This window comes from Poecilia formosa, unplaced genomic scaffold (assembly GCF_000485575.1).
Source record: "Poecilia formosa unplaced genomic scaffold, Poecilia_formosa-5.1.2 Scaffold143, whole genome shotgun sequence".
Lineage (NCBI taxonomy): Eukaryota > Metazoa > Chordata > Actinopteri > Cyprinodontiformes > Poeciliidae > Poecilia > Poecilia formosa.
In genome coordinates, this window is record NW_006800082.1 from 1500261 (window position 1) to 1526975 (window position 26715).

The 26715-nt window shown below is 37.6% G+C and overlaps 2 protein-coding genes and 1 long non-coding RNA gene across 3 annotated transcripts in view; 2 read left to right on the plus strand and 1 right to left on the minus strand.

The window, feature by feature from the left end:
* LOC103145550 (calpain-5-like) overlaps positions 1-18422 on the plus strand; it is a 33004-nt gene extending 14582 nt beyond the window's left edge. The window contains exons 4-13 of the mRNA XM_007563010.2: positions 6187-6395; positions 7636-7828; positions 8597-8790; positions 10555-10632; positions 11444-11639; positions 13002-13124; positions 13220-13416; positions 13740-13861; positions 15963-16099; positions 17919-18422. Of these exons, the coding sequence (XP_007563072.2) occupies positions 6187-6395; positions 7636-7828; positions 8597-8790; positions 10555-10632; positions 11444-11639; positions 13002-13124; positions 13220-13416; positions 13740-13861; positions 15963-16099; positions 17919-18101 (1632 nt within the window). The 3' untranslated portion in view covers positions 18102-18422. The remainder of the gene's footprint in view (positions 1-6186; positions 6396-7635; positions 7829-8596; positions 8791-10554; positions 10633-11443; positions 11640-13001; positions 13125-13219; positions 13417-13739; positions 13862-15962; positions 16100-17918) is intronic.
* On the minus strand, positions 2928-3680 carry LOC103145540 (olfactory marker protein-like). Its single transcript, XM_016676898.1, has one exon. It carries the CDS (start codon positions 3570-3572, stop codon positions 3096-3098), a length of 477 nt encoding a protein of 158 aa, XP_016532384.1. The 5' UTR covers positions 3573-3680; the 3' UTR covers positions 2928-3095.
* Positions 16441-17769, plus strand: LOC107837462 (uncharacterized). The gene is made up of 2 exons (XR_001663464.1): positions 16441-17191; positions 17243-17769. It is a non-coding gene; the product is annotated as an uncharacterized LOC107837462 (long non-coding RNA).
* Positions 18423-26715: the final 8293 nt, after the last annotated feature.

The following is a 26715-nucleotide window of genomic DNA, read 5'->3' on the forward strand; positions in this document are numbered from 1 at the left end:
TGCACTTTGTTGGCCCTTCTGGGCCACCATAGCGTGAGTTTAAAAATGATCAAACCGAACAAGTGCAGATCAACAAAAAAAAGTTAAGTATCAAAGTAGTATCTTTGAAAACCATCTTTAAAAAGCATCAGAGATCCATCAGGAAGCCTGAAGATCAACATTTTAAAAGGTTATCAAAGTTTTGCTGCTTGGATGCAAAGTATATATAACAATACATAGATATAATCCCATGTCTGTCTCTTTCCATTAATGACAAACACATTGAGGAAAAACATTTCTGAAGATGTACAATATATGAACTCAATACTTTGCTGAAGTGCAGTTTTAATTATCCTCTAATGAATGCTTGTATCCATTAGCAACCATCATTTGACAATGTAAAGATCAGAGCACTAAAGCACCTCCCTGTTTGCATAGTGTGGAGTCTCTGAGGACAAACTGGAAGCTCTTAGGCTAAATGTGATTTTTATCAGGATGTAACCTGCAGAAGGTTGTTTACACTGCTCTGACTAGCAGCCAGTACAGATGGATGGAGAAAGAGTGACAATGCATTGTGACAGATGGATGGATAAACCCTGTGAAACTCTGACTTAGCTGCAGACAGATTAGCGTATGCTCGATTCATAACTGGCCACCTCTCATGTTTTAGCTGATTTCAATTTTAATGTGAAGAAGCACAAACCTTAATGATGAGATTCTGTTAGAAGCACATCTTGTTTCTTCTTTCCATTAGCGCTCTGACAAACTGTCATTTGACTTTCAACTCATTCACGCCCTCCAAGGAGGTGTTGAAACTTTCGCCTGAAGCTGGAAAAAAACTGTTCAGCTGTTGGTTATGTCGTGACGAAACTGCATGAAGAAAAAGAACCTGAGAAACTTTTTTGTTTGTTTTAAAAACAGAAAACAGAATCCCAGTCATGACTGTTGATAGTACTGCTTTACTCACTGCTGTTAACTTGGTTTGGACAAACTAAACGCTAAAGGGCAAAATTAATAATAATGTTAACATAGAAAGGAAACAGAAGACATTTAAACATGAGGTAGTCCTTTAGAAATAAGTTAAAAGAGAGATAATGTGTTCCAGCCAATGTGCTGTCAGCAATATAATGACAGTAATAATAATTAATCAGAATAATAATTATTCTATGCAATAATTGCAATCATAATAATGATAATAATAGTAATGAAAATATTACTATCATTATTCTATTTATTAGAATAATTATAGTAGTAGTATTAAAAAAACTGTCAGAATGTAATTGCAATAAAAATTTAATATTTATTTATTTAAAGTTTATTTGTGTCGAACATTTCAGTAACAAGGCAGTTCAAAGAGCTACATCATAAAAACATAAAGCCAGCTATTGTGAAACAGTGATTATTTATTGTAGTTATATTAATTTTAACTTTATATTAATATAAATTATATCAACATCATTATTGTTAACATTATTATTTATAGCATTCCAATAGCAGTAGACATAGAATTAAAAACAACTTTGTTATAAAATAAATAATAATTATATTGCGTACATTGTATCGTTCTTATTCTTATTAATAATCATAAAATCTAGTCATTAAAGTGTGAATATACAAATATAACTCGTTGGAGCCATACAGAAAACCTATAAAGAGGATTTATTAACTTACATGTTTGAACTATTCTTTCAATAAATATTTTCTCCTAAATCAGACATGAATAATTTGCTATGTTGAATATTTTGATGCTCTACTAAACCAATTGTCACTGCTGAAAACTTAAGCAGCACTCTCCTGGTCACTGTTACGCTCATCGAGCTAAAAAAACAGCCACCGCTAAAATACAATCCTGTTTGGTCCAATTTGGGTTTTGGTCAACAAGTGACATGCAAGAATGAGCAGAATGATGCATAACAATGAGGAGACCGAACAATAATCCATATTCATGGATTCAGAGGCTGCAGGCGCGACGGTTTTAATTGGGACTCCTGAGAGCGCGCTGAAATTTTTTGGGGGTAAAACCAGACTCAGCCTCTTGTGCTTCAACAAAATCTATCGCTGACAAGAAATGAGCTGAGATTCACCTGATCTGTAACACGTTCACATGTTCTCAGGCGCCTCTCGGGCCTGGTTCCTGAGCAGAGCCTGAGGTGTTTTGTAGAAGCCACGGTGAGCCTTAGGGAGGAAGAGGAGGGAGCGAGCTTCCTTCTTCCTCCTGTTTGTCAGGGTCACCATTATGTGGCGGCTTGCTCATCTGCTGGGGAATACTCACTCTGTCTCTGTGCATTTCCTCATGTGGGACCGGGCTCAGGCAAACCCTTCAGGGCTGAATGTTTGTCAGAAAGGAACATTTTGGTTCAGCTCTCAACCCAAGAAATGACAAATACAGGGATCATACAGGCGTCTGAAAGCCTTGAAAAGTCTCAAATTTCTATTAGGTATTTTCAAGGTTTGGAAAGTGCTGAATTTCTGTATTAAGCTTGATTTTCAAATTGAACAGTTTTGTAACAAAGTACAATTTGATGATTCATTAAAAGCCAAAGTTTCTAAATGTTATTTACAACTGAAACCGGATTTTTTTCATACATCTAATAAAAAGACACATAAAGTTTTTCTCACTGTCTGAAGTTAAATCTGACTTACTTTAGGTCAGTTGGCATTCCCAAAATTATTTTAACTTTCTTTGTTTGTTTTTTACATCATTTACCTTAACACCATTTGGTTAAATTGTTTCAATATAGTGTGTATTAATTATTACAAATGACTCAGTGACTTATTGTTCATCTTATATTTCATACAGTAAACAAGGTTATTGAAATTGAGGGATATGTTTTTTTGTGAAATTTGTGTTTTCGTCTTGGACCAGTTAGGTATATAGGGTATTTAATTTTACTGTGGGAAAAGTGTATGAGCCCTTCAAATAAAACCAGGACGCAGCTGTTATTTGATTTAACTGTATTTATTCCCATCATTAATGGCTGCAGAGATAAAAAGCAAACAACAAATTTGGTTCCAAATGTTCTTGAATTCATAAAATAACTTGGCCAACTAGTTTATGACTGAATTAATCACACAAGAAAGGTAAAACTTTGAGTTCTTTCAGTTTGTTGCACTTTTTAAGCGTCCACTATGAAGGTGATGGAGCAGTCGACACTCTCAGGGCTGCATCCTTCTGCAAAAGCAAACAGGAAGTACATCACCTTCCTCACCTTGGCCAGCTCTGCGATCCTCTCCCCGAACTCAGCCGCGTCCGCCTCGTAGCACTGGGCGGGCGTGTCCTCAGTAGCCGTTCTCCAGAACACACCGACGGGCTCCAGCAGCTGGCGCGTCATCAGGTTGGTGAGGTCCGGCGTCCAGAGCTGCGAGATGGCTATGATGGTGAGGCGCCCAGGCTGCGCCAGCCGCACCGTCCAGTGGGAGAAGCGAAGCGACTGCTTGGAGAAGTCCAGCCGGTACACAGCCTCGTTGGGCTGCAGCAAGCGCTCGCCCTCCTGTCGCTTCTGGCGGCGCTGCTGCAGGGACTGGACCCGCAGGCGCATCACCTCTGTCAGCTGGCCATCCAGTCGGAAATGCAGCTCAGTCTTTGCAGACATTCTCCCACAGCACTCAGCGGACGACAACAACTGCAGGCTGGATTAAAATCGGCTTCTGTGTCCAATCTTGACTTTTTCTCTGTCCACTGTCTCTTAATCTCTCTCTTTCTGCTGACTGCCACAGTTTACATGACTTCACACCTAAGCAGCGTTAAAGAACAGAGGGAGGGTACAGATGAGCCAGGAGAAAACAGGATCTAATTACATTTCGAAGCAGAGCTCAGCACCGGCCCCCTGGGAGCTGTACTTGGAGCTGTACTTAGAACTGTTTGTCACACATTTGTTTTTGACTTTGCTCGCTTGGTTACAGCAGCACATCCAGAACATGAAGTTCCATCTGGATCACTCAAACTTATAATTCACTTTGCAGATATTTGTTATGAAAAAGTCAGTCCCTGATGTGTTGATTTTGGTCACGTGGAAAAGGATGAGAAAAAAAAACGTTAGTTCTTTCCTCTTGGGACTTTAGAAATAACAGGGGAATGCAAGTCACTGTGTACTTCTGTTCAGTCTTAAATGTGATATATTATACAAAATTTCCATTTTGCACTTTTTTCTGCTTCCATTTGACTCCCTACTGTACAACTACTGTAATATGATGGCATATTACTGCCATCATAGAAGAAAAAAAGGAGGAGGAAATTTCAGAATTTAAAAAGTTGAAAATTTGCTAGACAAAGCTTGAGAAATTTTCTCTAGAAAGCTTGAAAATTTCAGAGTTTCAAAATTCAAAAATCTTTGACTTTTGAAACTTTTGAAATACCGCTGTGTGCTTTGTACAATGGCTGCTAGAAAAGACAAGTGTTTACTTGTTGACTTACCATCCAGAAACAACTTGCTGCATTCTTGTCGGTTGTGCAGGAGGTACCACTTCTGCTTTTCAAAGATGCATGGTTGTACGTTTGTGTATCTTTTTGCAGTCATTTTCTCATGCAAGTGTAAATGTTGAATTGGGGGGGATGGCCTGCAGCAGTTTATTTGGATTTAAAGTGACAGGGGCTTTAAAACAGCACATTCTGAAGGCAGCTCAGAATAGGCAGAACTGAGCAGACTAATATCTCATGATCAAAGAATGATTTTGTGCAAAATATGTAATGAACATATTTTGTATAGCCTACAGATCTATTTTAACATATTCAAGGAAGAGTAGTAGGTCACCTTTAAGGTGAATTACCTCACTCCCAGAGTTATGTTGCTTCATCACTACAGATGAAAGCTTAGATAGATAAAGTGAGCAATAGAAACATGAAAGATAACCACCCAAAGGGCCATCACATGACTGTGATGCGTCTCTCTCCTCCTGCTCTGGAGCAGCGGAGGGCCGGATTCTCTCCATCGGCACAGAGTTGCCTCCTGCAGAGAGGTTTGACAGGAGCTGCTGTTCAGTTAGCTAATCTTGACATCTCCAGGGACACCCGCTGGAGGCCTGTCACTTCGCTCACATGATGCTGTCGCTCACTGTTCATAGTGTTGGAGGTTCCACCACTGTCTGTACAGAACTGGGAAAAACGTATTTGCTCCCTTAAAGATTTCTTTTCTTTCTGTTTTTTTTTTAAATATCAGAGAAAGATAACCTGATTATATAGAATAAACAGTTTTCAATGATGAGGAAAAACATTAAAACCAGTCTGACCCTTTTGAAAAGTTCCCCTGCCTTTTTTGAGCCATTTTTTGATGTCATTGTCTTTCTGCACAGCTCATGTGTTCACTTACTGATAGTGATCAAATAAAGAAAAACAGTGCTTAATTGACTTAACGGATTTTTTTTTTTTGTAAACTGACATAAATACAGTGAATTACAAATTTATTTCAGAACTCTGAACCAGTACAGCACATTTCAATGCACCAGGCTGTTTGTTGGTCAAACATGCTTCCAGCATGTAGAAGCAACACAACTTTAATTTATTCAGTCAATATTGGAACAGATATAGATATAAATATTTATATATAACAGCATTTTATTCCTGTCATGTCAAAATACAGCTCTAGTTGACTCTGTTAACATTTTTCTGCCTATTGTAAAAAAAAAAAAAGAAAAAGAAAAAATAATAAAATAAGTGTCAGGAAATGGTGTGGTAGGTGGTGAGGAGAGACGCCGAGGCCCAGGTTATAGTGATGAGGAGTTTAATGATGAGCTCACAGTCCGGAAAACAGGCAGCACGGCAGAGAAGCAAACAGCTAATACCGGTAGCACTGACAAAGACTGAAATTGCGAGCTAGGCTAACCAGGACTTAGCAGTTCCACTGGAGAGCTTCGACCTAACAGACAGCAACACAAGACAGCAATTGACAAGGACCCAACGAGGAACACAGACAACAGGTGGGTTTAAATACACACGGGGTAATTAAGGGAATGAGACACACCTGGGAAACAATCAACGGGGAAGACGCAGAGACAGACTCACAGGGAACAGGACTACACAGAAACTCAAAAATAAACACACAGAAACACGGAACATGACAATAAGCACAATTTACAAAACTGATGTGGTGTGATAATTTAGGTAAGTGTATAAATTAGTTCACAAACACTAAATGCATCAGCAGATATGACGGGACGTGATCTTACTGAAACCTCCGCTCACACCGTGTCTTCCACCACGTTTTGCTCCAGGTCATCCCGGACTGGAAGGAGCAGGAGTGGGACACAGAAAAGCCTGACTCGTATGCTGGGATTTTCCACTTCCGCTTCTGGCGCTTTGGTGAGTGGGTGGACGTTGTGATTGACGACCGGCTGCCAACAGTAGACAACCAGCTCGTCTACTGCCACTCCAATGACAGCAACGAGTTCTGGAGCGCCCTGGTGGAAAAGGCCTACGCCAAGTCAGTATCAGTACCAGCAGATATTCAGCCTCAGATGAGGAGATGCTGATGATTTACGTTATAGTTTTACACATTAAAGCTGTAAGTTCTCAGGGGCATTCCTGAAATAAGAAATAAGATTAGTTACCATAACTACGCAGATGAAACACAGTTCTATATTACAAAAACATCGTAATATACCATCTAAGCACTGAACAGATCCTTAGAACAAATCAATATGTGGATGTGTCATAACTTTCATTCATCAGAACAAAAACAAAACTGAATTTACTATCTTTGGACCTAAAGAAGAATGATAAAGAGTCAACACATATCTTTGGTTATTACAACTAAAAATCACCAATCAGGCATAAATCTGGGAGTAGCAATGGACTCTGACATGAACATTCAGAGCCACATAAACACAGTTACAAAATCGACCTTCTATTACCTGAAGAACATTTCCAGGATTAGAGGACTAATGTTCCAGCAAGATCTAGAGAAACCCATCCAGGCATTTATCTTTAGTTGCATTGATTACTCTAACGGTGAGTGGGTGGTCTTCACAGGTCTGCCTAAAAAGTAAATTCTCCAGCTGCAGCTGATCCAAAACGCTGCTGCTCTTGTTCTGACTAAAGCCAGAAACATAGAGCACATCACACAGTTTTAAAGTCCTTCCACTGGCTCCCTATAGCTCAGAGAATATACTTTAAAATTCTGTTGTTAGTTTATAAATCACTAAATGGCTTAGCACCACAATACATTAAAGATCTGCTGCTGTTGTATCAACCTTCCAGACCCCTCAGATCTTCTGGTTCTGGTCTGCTCTGCATCACCAGAACCAGAACCAAATGAGGAGAAGCACCATTTAGCTTATGTGCACCACAAATATGGAACAAAGGTTGAATTTGTAAATAAGAATTTGTTCTTAATTACTCACCTGGTTAAATAAAGGTTGAATGAAATAAAAATAAGTAAACAACCTTCCAGAACATTGCAAAGTAGCTGAAACACTGAGTTCCTTTAAATCAAGGCTAATCCCACCTCTTTAGAGCTAGCAAATGGATCAACATATTTGTATTTGATTAAAATATTTGATGTGTATTTGCTTGAGGATTTTAATGATGGCAATTGACAAAATATGTTGCTTGTTTCACAGTTGATGACTGTTTTTATGTTTTTATGATGGAAAGCACTTTGAACTGCCTTGCTGCTCAAATGTTCTACAAATAAACCTGCACTTGAACTCCTTTCCCTGCAGGGTTTATGGCTGCTACGAGGCCTTGGATGGGGGAAACACAGCAGACGCCTTGGTGGATTTTACTGGTGGTGTTTCAGAGCCTGTGGACCTTCTAGAGGGTCAGATGGCGACAGATGAGGCGTCTCGTAACCAGCTGTTTGAACGAGTACTCAAGGTCCACAACAGAGACGGCCTCATCAGCTGCTCCATCAGGGTGAGCTAACGACGTCTTTCACCGAACGCTCATAGCTTCAGACCTAATTTGACATCAGACATCTGGCTTAGTTTGCTTCTTTAGAAAACTAACGATTATTCTAGTGATTAATTGATTAAACGGGTAAAAAAAAAAATTGGCACATTCTCCAAATTTTTCATTTAAGCTTTATATACAGTATACATATATAGACCTTTTTTTACTGGGTTTTTTTTTTTTATTACGGCTCTGAGTGGTTCTGAGTGTTTTTCATCAAATGGTGTTTTTTGCGAATGTTCACTCCAGTTAACTATTAATCATTTACTAAATTAGTTGACGATTATTTCAATTGTTGATTCGTCATGATTATTCTGATTAATCGTTTCGCCCTAGTAGAAATATTCTGTAAGATAATGTATGAAATATCCCGCATTAAGACTTCTAGGAACTAAAAACGTAAAGTTTATGACATCATACTTTTAGAATCCAGGAGCATCAATAATAGGTTTCTAAAATTATTGTTAGCTGCAGCCATAAGCACTTTGTATTGCCTTGTTGCTGAAAATGTGCTACATAAATAACATTATCTTTACCTTGAAGTAGCGGATGATTACTGATGTTAAATAGTGAAAAGAAATTTTAAAGAAAGAAAATAACATTCCAACATAGATGCTTTCCAAAGATCTTCCCACTGACCCAGCTGTTTATTTTTTATGGATTTCACAGAAAGGATCATGTTGTTTTTAGCTTTTTGGTTCTTCCAGAATCCTGACTCTTTCATTTATCCAGGCGACCACAGTGGAGGACATGGAGGCTCGGCTGGACTGCGGCTTAGTCAAAGGCCACGCCTATGCTGTGACAGACGTTCGGAAGGTGCGGCTCGGTCACGGTCTGCTGGCCTTCTTCAAATCGGAGAAGCTGCACATGATCCGCATGAGGAACCCCTGGGGGGAGAAGGAGTGGAGCGGCCCGTGGAGTGACAGGTAAACACAATGCTGCAAATGTTTCATTTTCAAACCTCTTGAAGCTGCTGTCAATTCAGTCAATTGTAATGTAACTGAATTGTCTGTGTTTGTTAAAGGAGGAGAAACAATGAATATATCATTTAATATGTGACCTTGCTATGCAACGGTCTAAACATTTTCTCTGAATTAATTTCCAAAAGTGAGACGTTCCTCTGAGTCTGACTTTGACACGCTAATTTCTAAGAGACTGCATGAAAAGAATGAGCAAATCTCAGATGACTGGACAGAGATCAGCCCATAAATAATGCACACGTTGTAGACAAGAGAGCAAAACAGTGGGAAATGTCACGCAGACACTAAAAAATGGAAATGCAATCAAGCTAATGGGCCTCCCAGTGAACAACAGGGAGTGAATTCAGCCCTTTCAGACGACTGGTTTCAGGATTTCTGCTTCACTCGTCCATCTCTGCTCCACTGAGGAACAGATAACAGTCACATAAAGGTCCTCCCTCCACAGAAACTAAGCAGGGAGGTGGTAAGTCTGGGTAATAATGGAATATGAATTATTGATGGGAGTGAAAGAAACAGATGTCATTAAGGAAACGTGAATCATCTCATTCACTGACTGTCGCTGAATTATTTAGCTGAGGTTTGATCAAACCTGTTGCTGAGTGGAGGGTGGAAGGCTGTTAGAATGGAGCAGTCGATCATAAACAGAGACACACTTAGAGAAGTTATAATGATTCCCCAGAGCCATGAACACACAGCAGACATTAAGGTTTAGCTTTGAGCTATGCAAACTAAAGCTGTTCATTGTGTCATGTGACTGATTCACTGTATTTATTTTTAATTGTTATTATATATGTAATAGTAGTATGAGTATAGTCGTAGTAGTAGGAGCATTCTATTTTATCATGTGTGACTGATGCATTATTTGTTTTCATTTATTTACTTATTTATTTGTTTAATAGTAGTTGTTTAATAGGTTGATGAAGTAGTAGTAATAGAAGTATTAGTAAAGCAGCAGTAGTAAATGTTGCAGTAATAATGGTTGCAGACAAAGTAGCAGTAATAAGTACTGCTACTTATATGGTGGTTAGTTTAAGTAGCAATAGTAGAGGTAGCAGTAGGCTATTTTATTACATGGAATTTGTGCACTATTGATTTTACATGTATTTATTTATGACCAGTGTTTAATAGCAGTTGCAGTGATGGTTGATGTAGTAATAATGGAAGCATTAGTAAAAGCAGCAGTAGTGGTATCAGTTTGGCAGTAGAAGCAGTAGTAGTACTACCTGCTACCTCTACTACTAGTATTAGTATTATTGGTAGCAGAAGTGGTAGTTGTAGTAGTATCTAGATGGTTAGGTTAATAAGATACTGAACAAAAACATTTTCATGCTAATTTGTCTGAAAAAGTCAGTAACTTTTTCATTTAACATTTAAAATCTATCAAATATCATTTAATCATCATTTATTGATCTTAAAATGTTCTGTCCCATTTAATTTGAACCTTTTTTGTAACGTTTGGAAAAAACATAAACAAAGGCATCAGCAAAAACTCTAAGCACTTTATAAATAGAACTAATTTGTATTAAAGCAAGTCAGATAAGGTAAAGTGTTACTTTTTAATTTGTTTTGAGTTTCTTTTAATGTACAACTTTGAAAGAAGAAAAAACGACATGTTTTAATATTTGCGATAGACTGTGCGTATAGTTACTGTGTGAAATAAAAAAAATGCGGGTTTGCTTCAACGAGGTGCTGTGTTCCTGCTGATTTCAGCTCTGAGGAGTGGAACAAGGTGAGCAAGAGTGAGAGAGAAAAGCTGGGCGTCACCGTGCAGGATGACGGCGAGTTCTGGTGAGACCCACAATACTTCTAACACTTTGTACCAATGTGACTATCACAGAATAAACTGATGATCCTGCAACACAATACTGCTAATAGTACTACTATTAAATACAAAAGATTTTAATATTGCTAGGTGTAATTCAGAGAGAATTTAAGATTTCCTGGCCAGCATCAAATAAATAAAATTGAAAATCAAATAATAGTGATAATGTTAAATTAATACTGTTGAAAATGATAAATATTAATTTATATTACACTGCAGAATCAAATAAGCTTGAAAAGTTCTAATTTTTCCATTTTTAGATGCACTATTCAGTACATTAGTTGGTACTGCACTGCCAATTTAGATTTTCGTATGAACTGTAATTCAATCCAAAAAATTATAATTTGTGCTTCTTTGTTTTTTCATTTCTGGATGACGATATGGTGAAAACTTATTCCAACTTAAAAGTAACTGCAGCATATCTTTTGTTTGTAAGGCAGGCTTTCGCTTGTGAAAAAATAATGTTAATCACAGTTAATTCATGACTGACCAACGGAATCAATTGCAATTTTAAGTAGAGCAGAGTTGGTCTGGATGGATTTTTTGTTTAACCAATTAAATCTATAAAGAAAGCTTTTTTTTTACTTAGTTTATCATTGTTTAATATTTGTTTGATGAGCCAAAACATTTAGGCTGAAAGGCTTGTTGTAACCTGTTAACATTCCTCTTTGCTCTGATTTCTTTTCATTTTGAATCCATTTAAGAACTTCCTCTTTTCCTCTAGCTGGTTTCCACTCTCTCCGGTCTATCTTCTCCTCTTTGCCTGTCCTTCTGCAGGATGAACTTTGATGACTTCTGCCAGTATTTCACTGACCTGATCCTCTGCCGCCTCATCAACACCTCCTACCTGAGCATCCACAAGACCTGGGAGGAGGAGGTGATGAGGGGCTCCTGGATCCACCGCCAGGACCCTCTTCGGAACCGATCGGGAGGCTGCATCAACCACAAGACCACCTTCCTGCAGAACCCTCAGGTCGGTCAGCAGCAGTGTTGGTCAAGTTTCTTGGAAATAGGGCTGGACTATATGGCTGCAAAATGTGTCACGATATAAGGGGTTTATATCAGTTGACATTGATAATTATTGATCAGTTTTTGTTTTAAATATTAGAAATGCTGCCAAACTGGTGTTGCCAAACGTCCCTGTTTCATCCAGTTTTCTCTCCACACTGCTGATTTTTATGTGTAAGCAGTTATGAGGCACGGAGGCAAAACATGAAGCTGCTGCTGTGCAATTTACTCAACAGGTTGTTGCTAGGCAACTGAAGTTGGGGAGAACTTGTAACTGCTTGTCGCTCAGCAGGTTGTTGCTAGGTAACCAAAGAGTGAGTGAATTAGCTCATGCCACCAACCTAGCTTAGCTGGCCATGAGAAGTAGAGCGGCTAAAAACTTTCCTCTGCCTATATCTCCCAGAATTCTTTACAGTTCAGTGAAATTATTGGATATTCTATCAGACGTATTATCTGTTGATATTGATCACGTGTCTATGGGAATATAGGTTGTTATTAATTTATTGTGTCCAGTCTTACTTCTTTATAGTAATTAGTTGCTAATTACTGATTAATTCCCAAGACAGTTATCCAGTTATGTTACTGATTACTTATTTTCAAAAATATTGTTTTTATTACTTTACTTTGTTGCTTAGTTAAATAAAAATGCACAACCTGAATGCACTGTAAGCTATATACCTTTCTGCCTAGTCCATCATATCATATTTAGTCAAAATGTTACGGTTTATGATTTTGATTAAATCTAATGTATGTGATAGACTCTGTATCTATGACAACTTAATTTAAATTAAATTAAAATGTAACTTAATTTTAATTTAATTAAAATTAAACTTAATTTTAATTAATTAAAATTAAGTTAAATTTTAACTTTGTTTTTATTCATTTTTAACAACAATGACATTTTTTCTTAGTTAAAGTCTATCTTACAGCAGTACACCTTCCACAATACAGGCTGACAAAAATAGACAAAATAGCAATAATATTCAATCAAGTTTCAATCATTCAAGTTTTAGAACATTTCAGCAATAAGGGAGTTCAAAGTGCTTTACATCATGAAAAACATAAAAACATCATAAACACATCATGCAATCACCAATTGTAAATCCAGTTACAAAATTACACATCAAATATGTTGATTAATGTTCCATTTATTATGGTTTAAAAGCAACTCTGAACTGGTGGGTTTTTAGTTTTAGTGTTTCAATGTTTCATCAGTTTCGCAGTTTTCTGTAAGTTCTTTCCAGATTTAAGGTACATAGAAGCTGAACTCATCACTGCTCACCAGCTGTGGAGGGTAATAACAGATTCTTGTTTTTTTTCCTACCAGTATGTGTTTGACGTGAAGAAGGTGGAGGACGAGGTGCTGATCTGCTTGCAGCAAAAAGAGAAGAGAGCCACGCCCAAAGAAGGCAAAGGGGAAAATCTTGCTATCGGCTTCGATATCCACAGGGTAAAACACCAAAAAAAGAAATAGAAAAAAGCAATAAAAACACAATTGCTTCTATTTTTTTCAAACTTCTGCTATAACATCTTGTCAATCTGCAGGTGGAACTAAATCGAAAGTACCGTATGCACACAGCCCAGCAGAAAGTAGCCGGTTCCATTTACATCAACTCACGCTGCGTCTTCCTCAGGAAGGAGCTAAAGGAAGGTCGATATGTCATCATCCCCACCACCTTTGACCCCGGGCAGCAGGGAGAATTTCTGCTCCGGGTCTTCACTGATGTGCCTTCAGACTGCAAGTAATTATGAGGGGCAATCAAGAAAACCTGTAATTCAACCTCTTTAAGACATTATAAAGACGGTTTGATCTTTGCCAGGTTCTATGGTAATTTAAATCTTAACTCTTAAAACTCTACAAAAATACTCATTAAAGATGCAGAAATAATGAGCTTATCAGTTTTGTTTCTAATGTCATAAACATTGAATCTTTAAACTTTCTGTTTGTGTTTAAAATGAATAGAAAGTGCTTGTTGCTTTGTTGGAAAGCACCAGCACCAGCAGCAGCAGAAGCTCCTTCAGGTTGAAATATCTCAGTGTTTCTATAAACTCTCTCTCTCTGCAGAGAGCTGACTCTGGACGATCCTCCTCAGACCTGTTGGACAGGGATGTGTGGCTACCCTCAGCTGGTCACTCAGGTCCATGTAGTGAGTGCTGAGGGGCTGCAGGGACAGGACACCAACGGAGGTAAACAGCAGCTGCAGTCTGAGTGGGGGCCTCCAGGGGCTGCTGTGGAAACCGCAGAAAGTTAGAGGGAAAATGAGGGAACAATATTCAAAAATAAAGAAATTGAGTCCCATACATTTTTATGTTAAATTTTTTTCAGTTTTTTTTTTTTTTTTTGTTAATGAAAATAAGTTAAAATAAATCATTATTTCTGATGCTCATTTTCTGATTGGCTGCCAGTCAAATTCATCAAGCTGCTTTGCTCCTTAAGCTAGCATCGCTAGCAAGACATCTAAAATATTCTGATGAGAAAAAAAATGAGAAAATAAGATTTGATGGAATTAATCTAAAATATTACATATTTTCCTATCAAAAGAGGGGATTGTAATAAAAAATTGTGTTATTTGACAATAAAGTCATAATATATTATCTGATAAGATTTTCTGAAACAAATCTCATGGCCATCTAACAGTTGATGTTTCTTTGCATATTTTGTAGCATTGTGTGTCGATTAGTAAAGGGCGTCCCCAGCAAGAGGTTAACGCTCTTTGGGGGATCGTGGCCTGGAAATTTTTGGGAACCCCGAACAAAGCTAGTGTTTAGGATGGAGCAAAAGGTACCACAGTGCCTCCTGGCTGCCATTCCTTTACTTTTTCTTTTACTGATTTCATTTTAGGAGTAACTTTAATATGCCTTTTAATTGAAGCCCACTTCATTATTAAAATCTGCAGTTTACTTAAAGCAGTTAATAAGCTTTTTTTAACGTAATTTATTAACAAAAAGTGCTTCATAGAAAAAGCAAATCCATCCAGTCAGTTACATATGGTCTATTTTAATCCGGTTTATTTCAGTACAGTCAAAATGTGATGACATAGTGGAAATAACTTGGAAACATTTAAGGACGAATCACTTTGCAACAAGAATCCCTCGAGAATCCCCCTCTTGATTTTTATAACTGAAGAGTCAATGACCTTTAAAAACCTAAGAATAATTTTTTTGTCAGGTGTGGTGGGTGAGAGGTGGTGAGGAGAGACGCAGAGACCCAGGTCGTGAAGGAAATGATGATGATGATTTTAATGATGAAAAGCTCTAAGCAGTCTAACACAGGCGGCACAGCAGAGAGTTTAGCGCACAGCTAATTAACGGTAGTAACTGATAACAGAGGACTGAAAACAAGAGCTGACGCTAACCAGGACTTAACAGTTCGACTGGAGAGCAGAACGTGAGACAACAACAACTGACTTCCGACGTACACACGACAAGGATCCGACAAGATACAAAGACAACAGGTGGGACTAAATACACTGGGAGGGTAATCAAAGAAACGAGACACAGCTGGGATCAAACAAGACAGAGACTCACAGGGGAACAGTCTAATAAACACAGAAAAACCTCAAAATAAATACACAGAAACACAGATCATGACATTTTTAACCTAAACTGTGAAATTATTTACTTTGTAACATCAGACAGTTGGAGTCTCCTCATGTTTTCCAGTCTCCTCTTAAAATATTATTTTTTTTTACTGGATTGTAACTCAGTTTGAAGTATTGGCTTACTGCTACTTCTATTTATTTTTTATTGTTTCTTTGTGTTGTCAGTGTGCAGCACTTTGGCCAACTGTCTTGTTTTTAAAGTGCTTTAAAATGAATGTGGGTTGGATTGGAATCAAAAAGAGGCATTTTAAAATACTAAAAGGCTTAGAATACTATTTATTTTCGAAGATAACATCTCTGAGAATAGTTTGGATACATTTAATAAATAGCAAAGAAATAAGCAGTTGTTTCAGTCCTTGCCCTGCCAGACAGGGAGAAACTTGTTCCAGTCTCTGGTAATCTGACTGGTGCAACTCAAGTAGATTTCATGCAAACATCATGTCTAACACTTTTATTTATCACAGTGTTAATTACGTTGTAAACCCCTTAACTCATTAATTGTGAACAAAATCCGTAGTAGCAACGAATACAGATAAATAATTGTCAAGTCTTATCTGAACCTTTTTAATCAGTCAGTGTAAATTCTTAATTTTTTGACTAGGTTAAGATCATAATCAAACTTTTATCTGCAGAAAAAGATAAAATTACATATTTATGTAATTTTCTGACTTTTTTTTTTCTTGCAGCTGTGGATTCTTACGTGATAATCACCTGTGAAGGAGAGAGAGTTCGTTCACCAGTTCAGAAAGACACACGTTGCCCAAACTTTGACATCAAAGGCCTGTTTTATCGCAAAAAGCCCAAGGAAGCCATCCATATCGAGGTGAGCAGTCACTCTGCTGATTCAGCACTCATTCAGAGTTTAAACCCCAGGATGGTTTAGAGTGAAGCTGCAGGTCGATCCGCTTGTCTACGGGAGCCACGAGCAATTCAAGGCCTAAACACTAAATATTCAGCTGCTTCTAAAAACTTAGAAACAAACTGTTTCTGCTGTTTTAAGCAAAACATGAACTGTTTAATATTAATATTTACCAAAAAAGACATTGCTGGTTTAACCATGTAATAACAGTCAAATGGGGATTAAGAGCTGGGTCATATGGAGAAAAAAAATGTATCCCGTCATGGGATAAATTTTGACATTTATCCCATGACAGCATGTCTTTGAATATAAACTGAAAAAAACATTAAAATAAACTTTAACTTGTCTAAAATGCGGCCTTGGGGATATTTGTTGCCCCTAATGTTTTTGCATCCCTCGATTGCAAAGAATCGTGATTTGGTGATTGATGTTTTTTTTCTTGTAATGAAAGTTACAATTTACTGAGACATTAACATCTAAAAATGTAAACTCTTAGAAATAACACAAAATATTCAACTTTTAAGAATCATGCTCTTTGCTTTCCTTTTTTATTTTGCAAGTAAGGGCACAAATATCCAACAAGTTAAATTGGTTGAGTTTATTTAAAGGGACAGTATTATGTATTTTCTAGTGTAATTTTATTGCACAATCAAGTATCACCAGTACTTTTGGTTGTTATAAAAATTGTGTATATATCAAATATGACAAGAAAAATACACTTCTCAATTTAATGCTTTGAATTTGGGCCTCTTTAAGCTCCTGCTCTTTTTGACAATGCCTTCAGCACGTCATAACAACAGTGCTCCTCCATTATGTTGTTTACAACTATTATGGTTGTAAAGACCATAACACAGCATTGAACTGAGTAGTAGTTTGTATGATTAGCTCAGCAGATGTACAAATTCACCAGGTATTTGCTAATTGCTACTGACTACTCTGAAGGAGCTGAGTGGGGAGTCGCCTTAAAATGCATTCACTGGTCAATCTCCAATTTAATCAAATGTCTCAGTTAACCTATCAGAAGCTTTTAATGCTTCTGATGGGTGATGACATCAGGTGATGATGACTCTGATGTCATCATCTGATATATCTCAGATGACATCTCAGATGATGATGTCATCTGAGATTTCCCTCATTGTTAGACAGATAGTAATAATTCTGTATATAAAACGATATTGACATTAACAAATACTTTTCTGACATATTCTGGTTGTCATTATTGTAGTATTTAAGTAATAGAAATATGATGTAACTTCAAACAGGGAGAAAAAAATGTATTTTTATTAGATACATGTAAACTTCTGGTTTCAACTGTATGTGCTAATACAGTTAACCCATATTATTTCCTGTCACAACAATGAATTGTGCTGTTTCAGAAGTTATTGCAATAAACAATAATATTGCTGTTTTGAGCCCATTTTCAAATAATATAAAAGTAATGGCATATTGCCAGTTCACAATCTCAAAGATCAATAAACCTTAATTTCTAATGAACATTTTACATATTTGTCATGCATTCTTTGGTAGAAAAGAGTGAGAAGCTTTATCATGCGGTAATTTTTTTTTTGCTGCTTATGTGTTAGGCTATAACATAAAGTACCAATACAATGTTTTGTTTGCAACACAATCAAATTTGAAAAGCTTCTGGGTCTACTTCTTCGTTTGCAAATCTCTGCAGCTCTCTTTCTTCTTCTTACATTTCTTTCTGTAAGGTGTTTCCTTCCCTTTTCTTACCCTTTTCTGTTTCCCACCTTTGTTTTCACTTTCCATGAGCGGTGCTCAGATCTACAACAAGAACATGATCATGGACACCTTCCTGGGACAGGTGGTCCTGTTCAGCGAGCCCAATGAGCGGCAGGAGCAGCACACTCTTCACCTCCGTGACAAGGGTAGTCGCCAGGACAACGACATCCCGGGCATGCTCACTGTGCGCCTCTTCACCTCCACCACGCTCACCAACATCTGACGAGCTTGTTACCGAATCTGGGGAAGCTCACCCATCTTTCTGAGCTCACTGTCCTTCACTTTGTTTTCCTGCTTTTTCTTTTTGGGGAGTTTTTCAAAGTACCTGCATCCATATGTGTAGGTACAAGGTGCCATAAGGGTTATGTTTTAACAAATTCCTGCTAGAATAGAATGGATAATGTTATTTATTGTCATAATATTATCTGAAACTGGGCCACTCCACAGGTTTTGATGTTGGAAAGCTTCAGTTAAAGGGGACCTATTATGCAAAATTCACATTTTGCACATTTTTCTCCTTCCATTTGGGTCTCAACTGTTTCTAAAAGCAGCCCAAGTGCTTTAAAAAACGTTTTTTGGAAATAAATTCATGAGTTTCAAAAACCTCACAATTGTTAAGTCACATTCCACAGGCACTGCGCCGTTGCTTAGCAACCCCACCCAGGCCCAGCTCTGTTACCTAGCAACCCAACTCCAGCACCTTTGGTCAACTGGGTTTAACACTGCTGGAGAAGACAAGTGTATTCTTGTTGACTTGTAACTCCACGATCCATTTATTGGCTAATTTGCTCATGTGCTAAAAGAAATACTTCCAAGAAAGGTATGTTTGTTTGTTTTTTCTTTTGGTAATCATTGTAATTGTAAAAATTCTATTTAAATCAATTCAGAAACACTTTATTAATCCTACAGGGAAATGAAAAGCTGTTGAAACTCCTATTTATTCAAACATTTTCAAAGAGTTATTGTAGATGTTATATATAAATAAATAAATAAATAAATAAGAATAAAAATATTTTTAATTATTATAAACTATAAATAAAAGTAAATAGTACAAGTTTTAAAGAGAATAACTAAAAATAAGAATAAATACAATATTACTGGATTTTGAAAGACTATTTTCTAAGAACGACCTTCCAGTGTTTGTATCTGTGAATCACACGTGAAGAACGATAGAGTAATATTAGGATATAGTCTTGTACAATTGATAACACCTTTAGCTAATCTCATAAAAGATATGATTGTTATGAAAGTAAAGGTCCTTTTTTTGTCCACGATAAGTATCTCACAGTTCCTTCAGTCCTACTACATTTTTTTTTACTGAATAATGATCTATGAACCAAATTATAAAATGTATTATTCATTAAGAGAATTATAACATAGTCCAGAAAAATAGCATAAGTAGTTTTTTAACTAATATAAATGAATATGTTAATATATATTTTGAGAATGATCCAGAAGTATTTTCTTCAGTGCATGCGAAAGTTAGCCAGCGGTACAGATTGTTTTTCCTGAACAGACCGTGCAGTGGCAACCCATTTTTGTTGGTTGTGTAGGAGGATCCTCTTCTGCTTTTCAAAGATATACAGTTGTATAGTTGTGCATCTGTTTGCGTTTTTCAGCCTCCTGTCCTCCCTTCCTGTCATTTAATGTCACAACAGGCCCTAAAACATCTGAACTGACCACACTAAAATCTCATTATCTGAGAATGATTTAGTGCCAAATCTGTAATGAGCCAGTAAAACTATTGTTGAGCAGGTAAAACAACAACAACAAAAACATCCCATAAAACAAATATTTGATTTTTTAATTTTTTTTAATTTTGTGGTCCTCCAGTTGTTTAAATTTCCAGTTTTGGCCCCCAATGGCAAAACGTTTTGGTCACCCCCTGCCCTAGACCTAACCTGTTCAAGGAAGCATAATAGGTCTCCTTTAAATGAATTATCCAAAATTATTTACTACAAACTGAGTTTACCCTGGTCTTGCAACACATTATGCACACATTTCTGCACTCTCCATGCATGTGCCAATCTTTCCAAGGGCTCTGCAATGCCTTAAGGCTGAGTCGGTCTCTCCTGTTTCAGGAGACGGGGGGAGGAGTTCTGTGAAAACTGTTTTCAGTGTTGGCACCGTCTGATCTACAGCCTTCTGTCCCACCTTCCTGTCAGAGCTCAATCCCCCTGCCCAGACGCCTCAGCTCCTCGTCAGGTTGCAGCTGCTTCAGAGAGCATCCAGCCTGAACTTTACAAAGAAAAGCCAACAGCAGCTATTTCCTCCCTCTACCAGGAGCTTTCTTTTCCTGCGCTTACGTGTAAAGTCTTCGCCTCCCCCGTCTCCCGTCACTTCTAAACTTGCTGCCGGTTGCTCTGGACGATCTGCAAACTGCATGGCTTGAAAACGTTTCTGCCTGTGCTGCACATTTATCCAGTCGTAGCTTAGCAACCGGGGCTCCTGATCGTTTCCCCTGTTTTCCCCAATGTTGGAGTGCAAAGATTCAGCTTCACATAAACCAAGTGCTTTATGGGACCAAAGATGAGCCGTGCCCTTCGCTCTCTAACGTCCCGTTCAGAACCTTCTGGCCTAGCCACAAACCACCACCCCGTGTGCCACTTCATCTCTTAATGGCAACACCACTGCCTGATGCTTCCGTTGACGAGAGTCCGATGGGTCGACCCGAAAGACTCGCCGAAGACAGCGGCCGTGCTTCTGAGAAGACGCCAGCTGCGTTTCCATTGATCATAAATTAGCCTAAAGTTGCAGTATGTAACAAACTCCGGTTGTTGGTCATGTGACTTGTGTGATGCATGTTTCCATTGCAGTTTTGTGAAATAAACAAATTTCGATACTGTCAAAAAAACCACTTCAAACTTTTTATAAAAAAAAAACAAGTTTTTTTTCAAAATGGCATGTATCCTGTTGCAGTATGTAACTTTAAAAAAAAAAGATGTTTTTTCATATTTGTTCATACTATCATGTAGTGACAATATAATATGAGACAGACAAACTGTGGAAAGATCAATCTCCTCCACGTCCTCCCTGATCTACTATTGCTGTCTGAAGAAATGCAGTGCTCCAGACCAAAAACAACCAAGCAGGGCGAAGAGAATCTAAGCGCTGTCAATCATCCTCATGTACTCACTGCTAAATGTGCTAATGGTGGAAAAACAACTTACTGTTATAAGAAAACAGCTTATCTGCTATCATTGGGGGCTATTCTAAGTAGCCTCAGCTAAATAGCTTGAGGGTGATTGACAGCGTTAAGACCCGCCTCATGGCTCTGATTGGCTGCTTCTGATTAGCGCTGGTAGAAGGCAGAGGAGCTGTATTTTTTATTTTTTTCAGATTATCTGTATTATACCATACTGTCACGACATAGCGACAGATTCAACAAATGTGCAAAAAATATATTTTTTATAAAAGTTACATACTACAGTAGAAAACACCAATTTAAAAAACAAAAATAAACTTGTTTTTCCACTAAGATGAGGTGGTTTTTCAGTCATGAAATTGCAACGGAAACACTTCTTTCACATCACACGAGTCACATGACCAACAACCGGACGTTGCCACTGGTGCAAACCACTAAGAAGACAACAGGAAGTAGTTGGATGATCATTGCGTGGCATGTTTTTTTAATGACTTATCGCGTGAACAAACTTCTTCACGTGAGATTCTTAATTGTGTTTCTTATTTAATGGAAACAAGACAATTATGAAATTGTGTTTTTTCAATATTAGTGGAATGTCGTCAAAGTTTGTGGTTGGAAACGCAGCTTGTGTGTTTGTCTCACTTCCTGCCGCTTTGCTTCAGATGTGGGTGAATGCAGATCTGTTGATCCTGTTTGTATCTGGAAGTCACATTTCTGTGGGAAGGTGTGAGCAGAACACCTTGCACTTTAATTAACTTCAAGGACAAAGAAACAGGAAGTTTTTATCAGCGGAGACGTTTCTGCCAATCAGCTTGTGCCATCGTCTCGGTCTCGGCAGGATGGATGAACGGATCCATGACTCTTCCTGCATCGGTCATGTGGCCACATGGTGTGAGCTTTTTGCTCCTGATGAACTTTGTTTTGGTTTTGTTGACTCAAAAGTGCAGTCTTGAGTTTTATGCACTGCTGGAGTTTGTTTCTTTTGTTGTTAGAAGTTAGGGTTTAAACTGTAATCTATCATCAATGCATTTCCTTTGAATGTAAGGCTAGTCTCTTGTGAGAAACTATCACATCAGTTTTTCTGTTTTGTTTTATCACTGCAGTGGTCACATAAGGCGTTATTTAAACTGGTCGCTCCAGTTATTGTCAGGGTTCCTGCACAGTGTTGAAAAGTCTAGAAAAGTCTGGAATTCAGGGTTTTCCTGGTCTGAATGGGAAAATTAGGGAATATTTGCATTTATAAAACGTTTTTCCCAATTTGTCAGCTGTCCCTTCCTTCCTTCCTTCTTTCTTTCCTTCTTCTCTTTCATTCTCTTTTCTTCCTACCATCCTTTCTTTGTCTCTTTCTTTCTTCCTTCCCCTCTGTTTTTTTTTCATGTTTCTTATTTACAGCCCACAGTATAAATATCATAAGTTCCTGTTGAATCTTGATATTTTAGACAGAGTGTTATAAACGGTCTGAGGTTTCTGCAGGTTTTAACCTGCTACAGTATTTTAGATTTTCCATGTGAAGGAACCCTGTTTTGTGTACAGCATCCCTATAAACGTGTCGTGCATGACTTATTTTCCAATATGTTCATGGCCTTGTACGGTACTGCTCAACTGTTACTATATCTATTTATTCTTTCTATCTGGATCGTCATGGAAATGCTCGCTTTTGAGGAGTCAGCATGTGGACACCCGATGACCCTCGTCCAGTTCGGATCACATGGAAGGCTTTGAAGCAGCAGCTATGTCTTATTACTGTTATGCTTTCATAAAGCCTCTAGCATCTGAACATTAGCAGCAGATGTTGACCTCTATCTAGGTGCTACTTCTCTTTGCTGTACTCATTATTTTCAGTTGGACAGGACGTGGAAGCTGCTCCTTTTCCAGCGTTTGGACCTGTAGAACCAAACCCTGAACGATTGGTTTGGATTTTATTCACAAAGACGAGGATAAAACACGGAAACCCACCAAACCCATTTATAAAGTTCTGTTGAAGTTTTCTGCACTGAACTCACTGAACAGTGTGGCTGAAAAGGATTTGCTCCCTTAGAGGTTTTAGATGCTTCTGATCACTAAGCAAATTATAATATCAGACAAAGATCACCTGAGTCCTTACCAGATTCTGCTTTCTTTCTACAGGTCAGATAGTTCAGGCATGCCTGGTTATGCCTTGTTAGATTGACCCAAAATAATTGAGTTAGTCATGATGAAACAAGAGGGAATTATATTTTGAATATTTTTTCTTTTTTTTTCCAACTTAATTAATGCAAAAAATGCATTTTTTTTATTTACTTTTACTTTATATTTGTCTGATATTGACTTTTATTTGATGATCTTAAACATGTAGATATGACAAAAACGAGAAATATTTAAGGAGGTGAACGCTTTTTCACAGCACTTTGAACATTGTTAGCATCTCCTTGTTAGCATAATAGTGCATTGTCCTCAAAACCAACAGCTAATAACTTCCATAGAGATGGATGAAGAGTGTGTAGTGGGAAATCAGTCGTGCCAAATGTCAAATCGATCTTTATTTACAGAGTTTATCATCTAATGCACACAAATGTGTTTATGGATCAGAACCTGGTAGGTTTGATTTAAGTTCCTCTCAAGCTGCCAAGTTCTGCTCTAGTTAAGCCAAATGGTCCTGAATAATAGTTCAGCTGTTTTCTTGCAGTTCTGTTTTTATTTTTGAACAGAATATTGTGTTAAGGTTGTCCTGAATGAGAATGATTGTCAGGTGGCGACATAACTGGGTTAAAAAGTAACTGAAGATCCTAGAAATGCATCAAATATAACTGGTTGAAGTTTTGAAAATTAGGCAGCTGCATGTTCAGATTTCTGACTCAATCACAAATATGAAGGAAGCACAAATTAGGACGCCTTAAACATAACCCTGTCTTCTCCCTGTTGCTCCCCCTGTTTATGTTGTTTCTCTACATTCAGCCCCCAAATCCTGTAAAATCAGCCAGGACTTATTTGGCTGAGCATTTAATTAGGTAAATTAATTTGTTTCACTGAGGTTAAAGCATCAAAACAAACCAAAGACGTAAAAAAACAAATCAGAGGCAGTGAACAATTCGAGCTGGTCTGCAAACCAAGCTGGAAAGTTTTTACACTGTAAATCACAAAAATAAGAATACGCCTTTGAATCTGTTTACTTTCAGAACATCTGATTAGTCATCAATGAGTTATTTTTAAGATTAAAAACTCATAATGAGCATTTTTGAACCACTAACAGTGTTAATATTCTAGATTTGTGCTCAGGAAGTCGCTACTCCATCCCTGACTGGTTTTATTTGAATATTAAATGTAAAGACTAACTAACTAACTAACTAACTAACTAACTAACTAACTAACTAACTAACTAACTAAAAGCAGTCTTGATTTTCTCGAGATAACAGGCTTTTTTCAAGACTTTTATGCAATATTACTCCAAAAGACAAACCAGTTAAAAACACAGATGATTTCTAGCTATATCGGATTCAATTTGGTCAAAATTCAGTTTAAATCAATTCAGCAGGTTCCTTTAATTGGAGTCCAATTCAATCCAAATTTAAAAACGTAATCATCAAAAATGTAATTAATCATTAGTTTTACGTCTAAGAACACTCAACCAAGAGGTAAACATGGGGTGACAGTGGAAAGGAAAAACTGTGGTTGGTTGCTGAGAGGACAGAACAACAAGACGGAAACAACAGAAAGTACACTGGACCAGGTGTACTTTCTATATGGAAGAAAAAGAAAGGAAAACACACGGTTAAAAGGCAGGAATAGCTCCAATAGTTAGTTTGGTCAGAAGCAAAAGAGAAGTGAGCCAGGTGTACCTTCTGATGGGGAGAAAAAGTAAGAAAGAGAAGAGTTTCAAAGTGTGTAAAATATGTTTTCACTACAAAAACAAGCCTTGTTATCTCGAGATAATGAGATAATTATCAGCTCATCTTTAGACAATGCCATGAAAATACATTTCTAAGCCTTTATGCTCTCTCTCCTTCTGTAGCAACTAGGGGTGCACCGATTGCACTTTTCTGGTCAATCAACGATCTTTAAAAAGCCCGACCTGCCCATTCCGATTTTTTTGTTTGAAAAGTCGGTACATATAGCGTCAAAGTCACTAAGTCTGTTACTGTTAACACTTTGAGGAGACAGAGGCTAATCTTCAGAACAATAAGATCAGTTTTTCATCTCCCAAAGTGAAGGAAATTGTGGCTGATTTATTGGTGCACCCCTAGTAGAAACACAGTAATCATAAGAGTTCCTTCAGGCATATTTCTTTAAGATCATGTGCCACAGCAGTGCCAAATAGACCAGAGGCCTGTTACATTATGCTGCGTTGTGTCTTATGAACTGTGAGTTCGAAAATTTTTGGTACGAAAATGTTTATCAAATGTTTTGCTCTCCGTTGTGTCCTGCTTTGTTTATTCACTGCAATGCTTCTTTATAATTGTTGCATAATACGAACTTTTTTGCCAAAAGTGTTATGGCTTTCACTGTTATCCACACACACACCAACACACGCACACACGCACACACACACAAACCCTCCAGCTACTAAACTAACCAAGCTCGACTGGAGTGTCTGGACCTTGAGTGTGCTTTTTGATAGTTGCTATATTGCTTCAGTCTTCTGCATATATAAGCATTTTCTGCATGGTCACTCCAAGGCAGGTTTTTAAATGAAGCCCAAATTCTCTGAACGGTGGTGACTTTTGTATGAATCAAAAAGCGGCCGTGCATGTAGCAAAAAAAGGAAAAAAGACAATGAAAATGCGTTCAGATCTTCTTGTTTCATCTCGAATCACAGGAACGATGATTTTCCTTCAGACACAGTTGGCAAACATGATTCGCTGTTGCTACTTTGATAAACATGCGGTGTGTAATTAAACGCCTTTGTTGCACACTTGCATGCATTGAGACAGTATCCAGTTTTCTAATATTTTGTACGCAGTAATCTGCATTTTGCAGTGTGTATATAAAAGTAGCAGCAGTCTGTAGGTGGTTTGATTCTTGTTCTGATGCACACTAATATCAGTTCTTTATAGTTACAAGTGAATCATCCACTGTTTGTGCTAGTTAATGTGAACTATTAGAGCCTTAAATTATGGCATTTCTTCCACTGAACTGGACGCAGATTTACTCCTTTTTAAAGGAGATTTGAGCAAAATTATTAGTGTAACGTTTTACCTGTTGCACCTTTTTGGAAAATAATGCTAATTCACTTTTTTAAAACTAGATAAAAATGTAACATCCGTCATGCTTGCCTTGATATGTGATAAAATGGCAACTAGTTGAACTCACTTTCAGGCTTCTGGAGTTTAAATGGATTTGGTTTGGTGACCCTGTCACCCCACATATGACATTTGATGGTTTCAGCGACTTACATTTTGTGAAGGTGCCAGATAGAAAATAGTCTTTAGTGGAGGTGAGAGGTTGATTCAGACACACTGTGTCTCAGCCACATATTGGCTCTGAATTTGGACTTTAAATGCAACCAGTCCATCAAAACTGGTTGCATTTGATGATTTAAGACATACAGTTTAAAGAAACAATGATGGCCTTTGCATTTCCTCATAAGAGGAAAATATGGAGCTACTTTACTTTATAAGAGGTTAATTCTGCAGGGCTTTGATGATTGTGAATCTGCAGATCAGTTCAGTGAAAGGAGGATTCAGAAATTCACATGTTTTTATGATGTAAGCAGGAA

Bases quoted from the DNA above. Each gene is read 5' to 3' on its own strand.
- LOC103145540 (XM_016676898.1), bottom strand. From the start codon at position 3,572: ATGTCTGCAAAGACTGAGCTGCATTTCCGACTGGATGGCCAGCTGACA.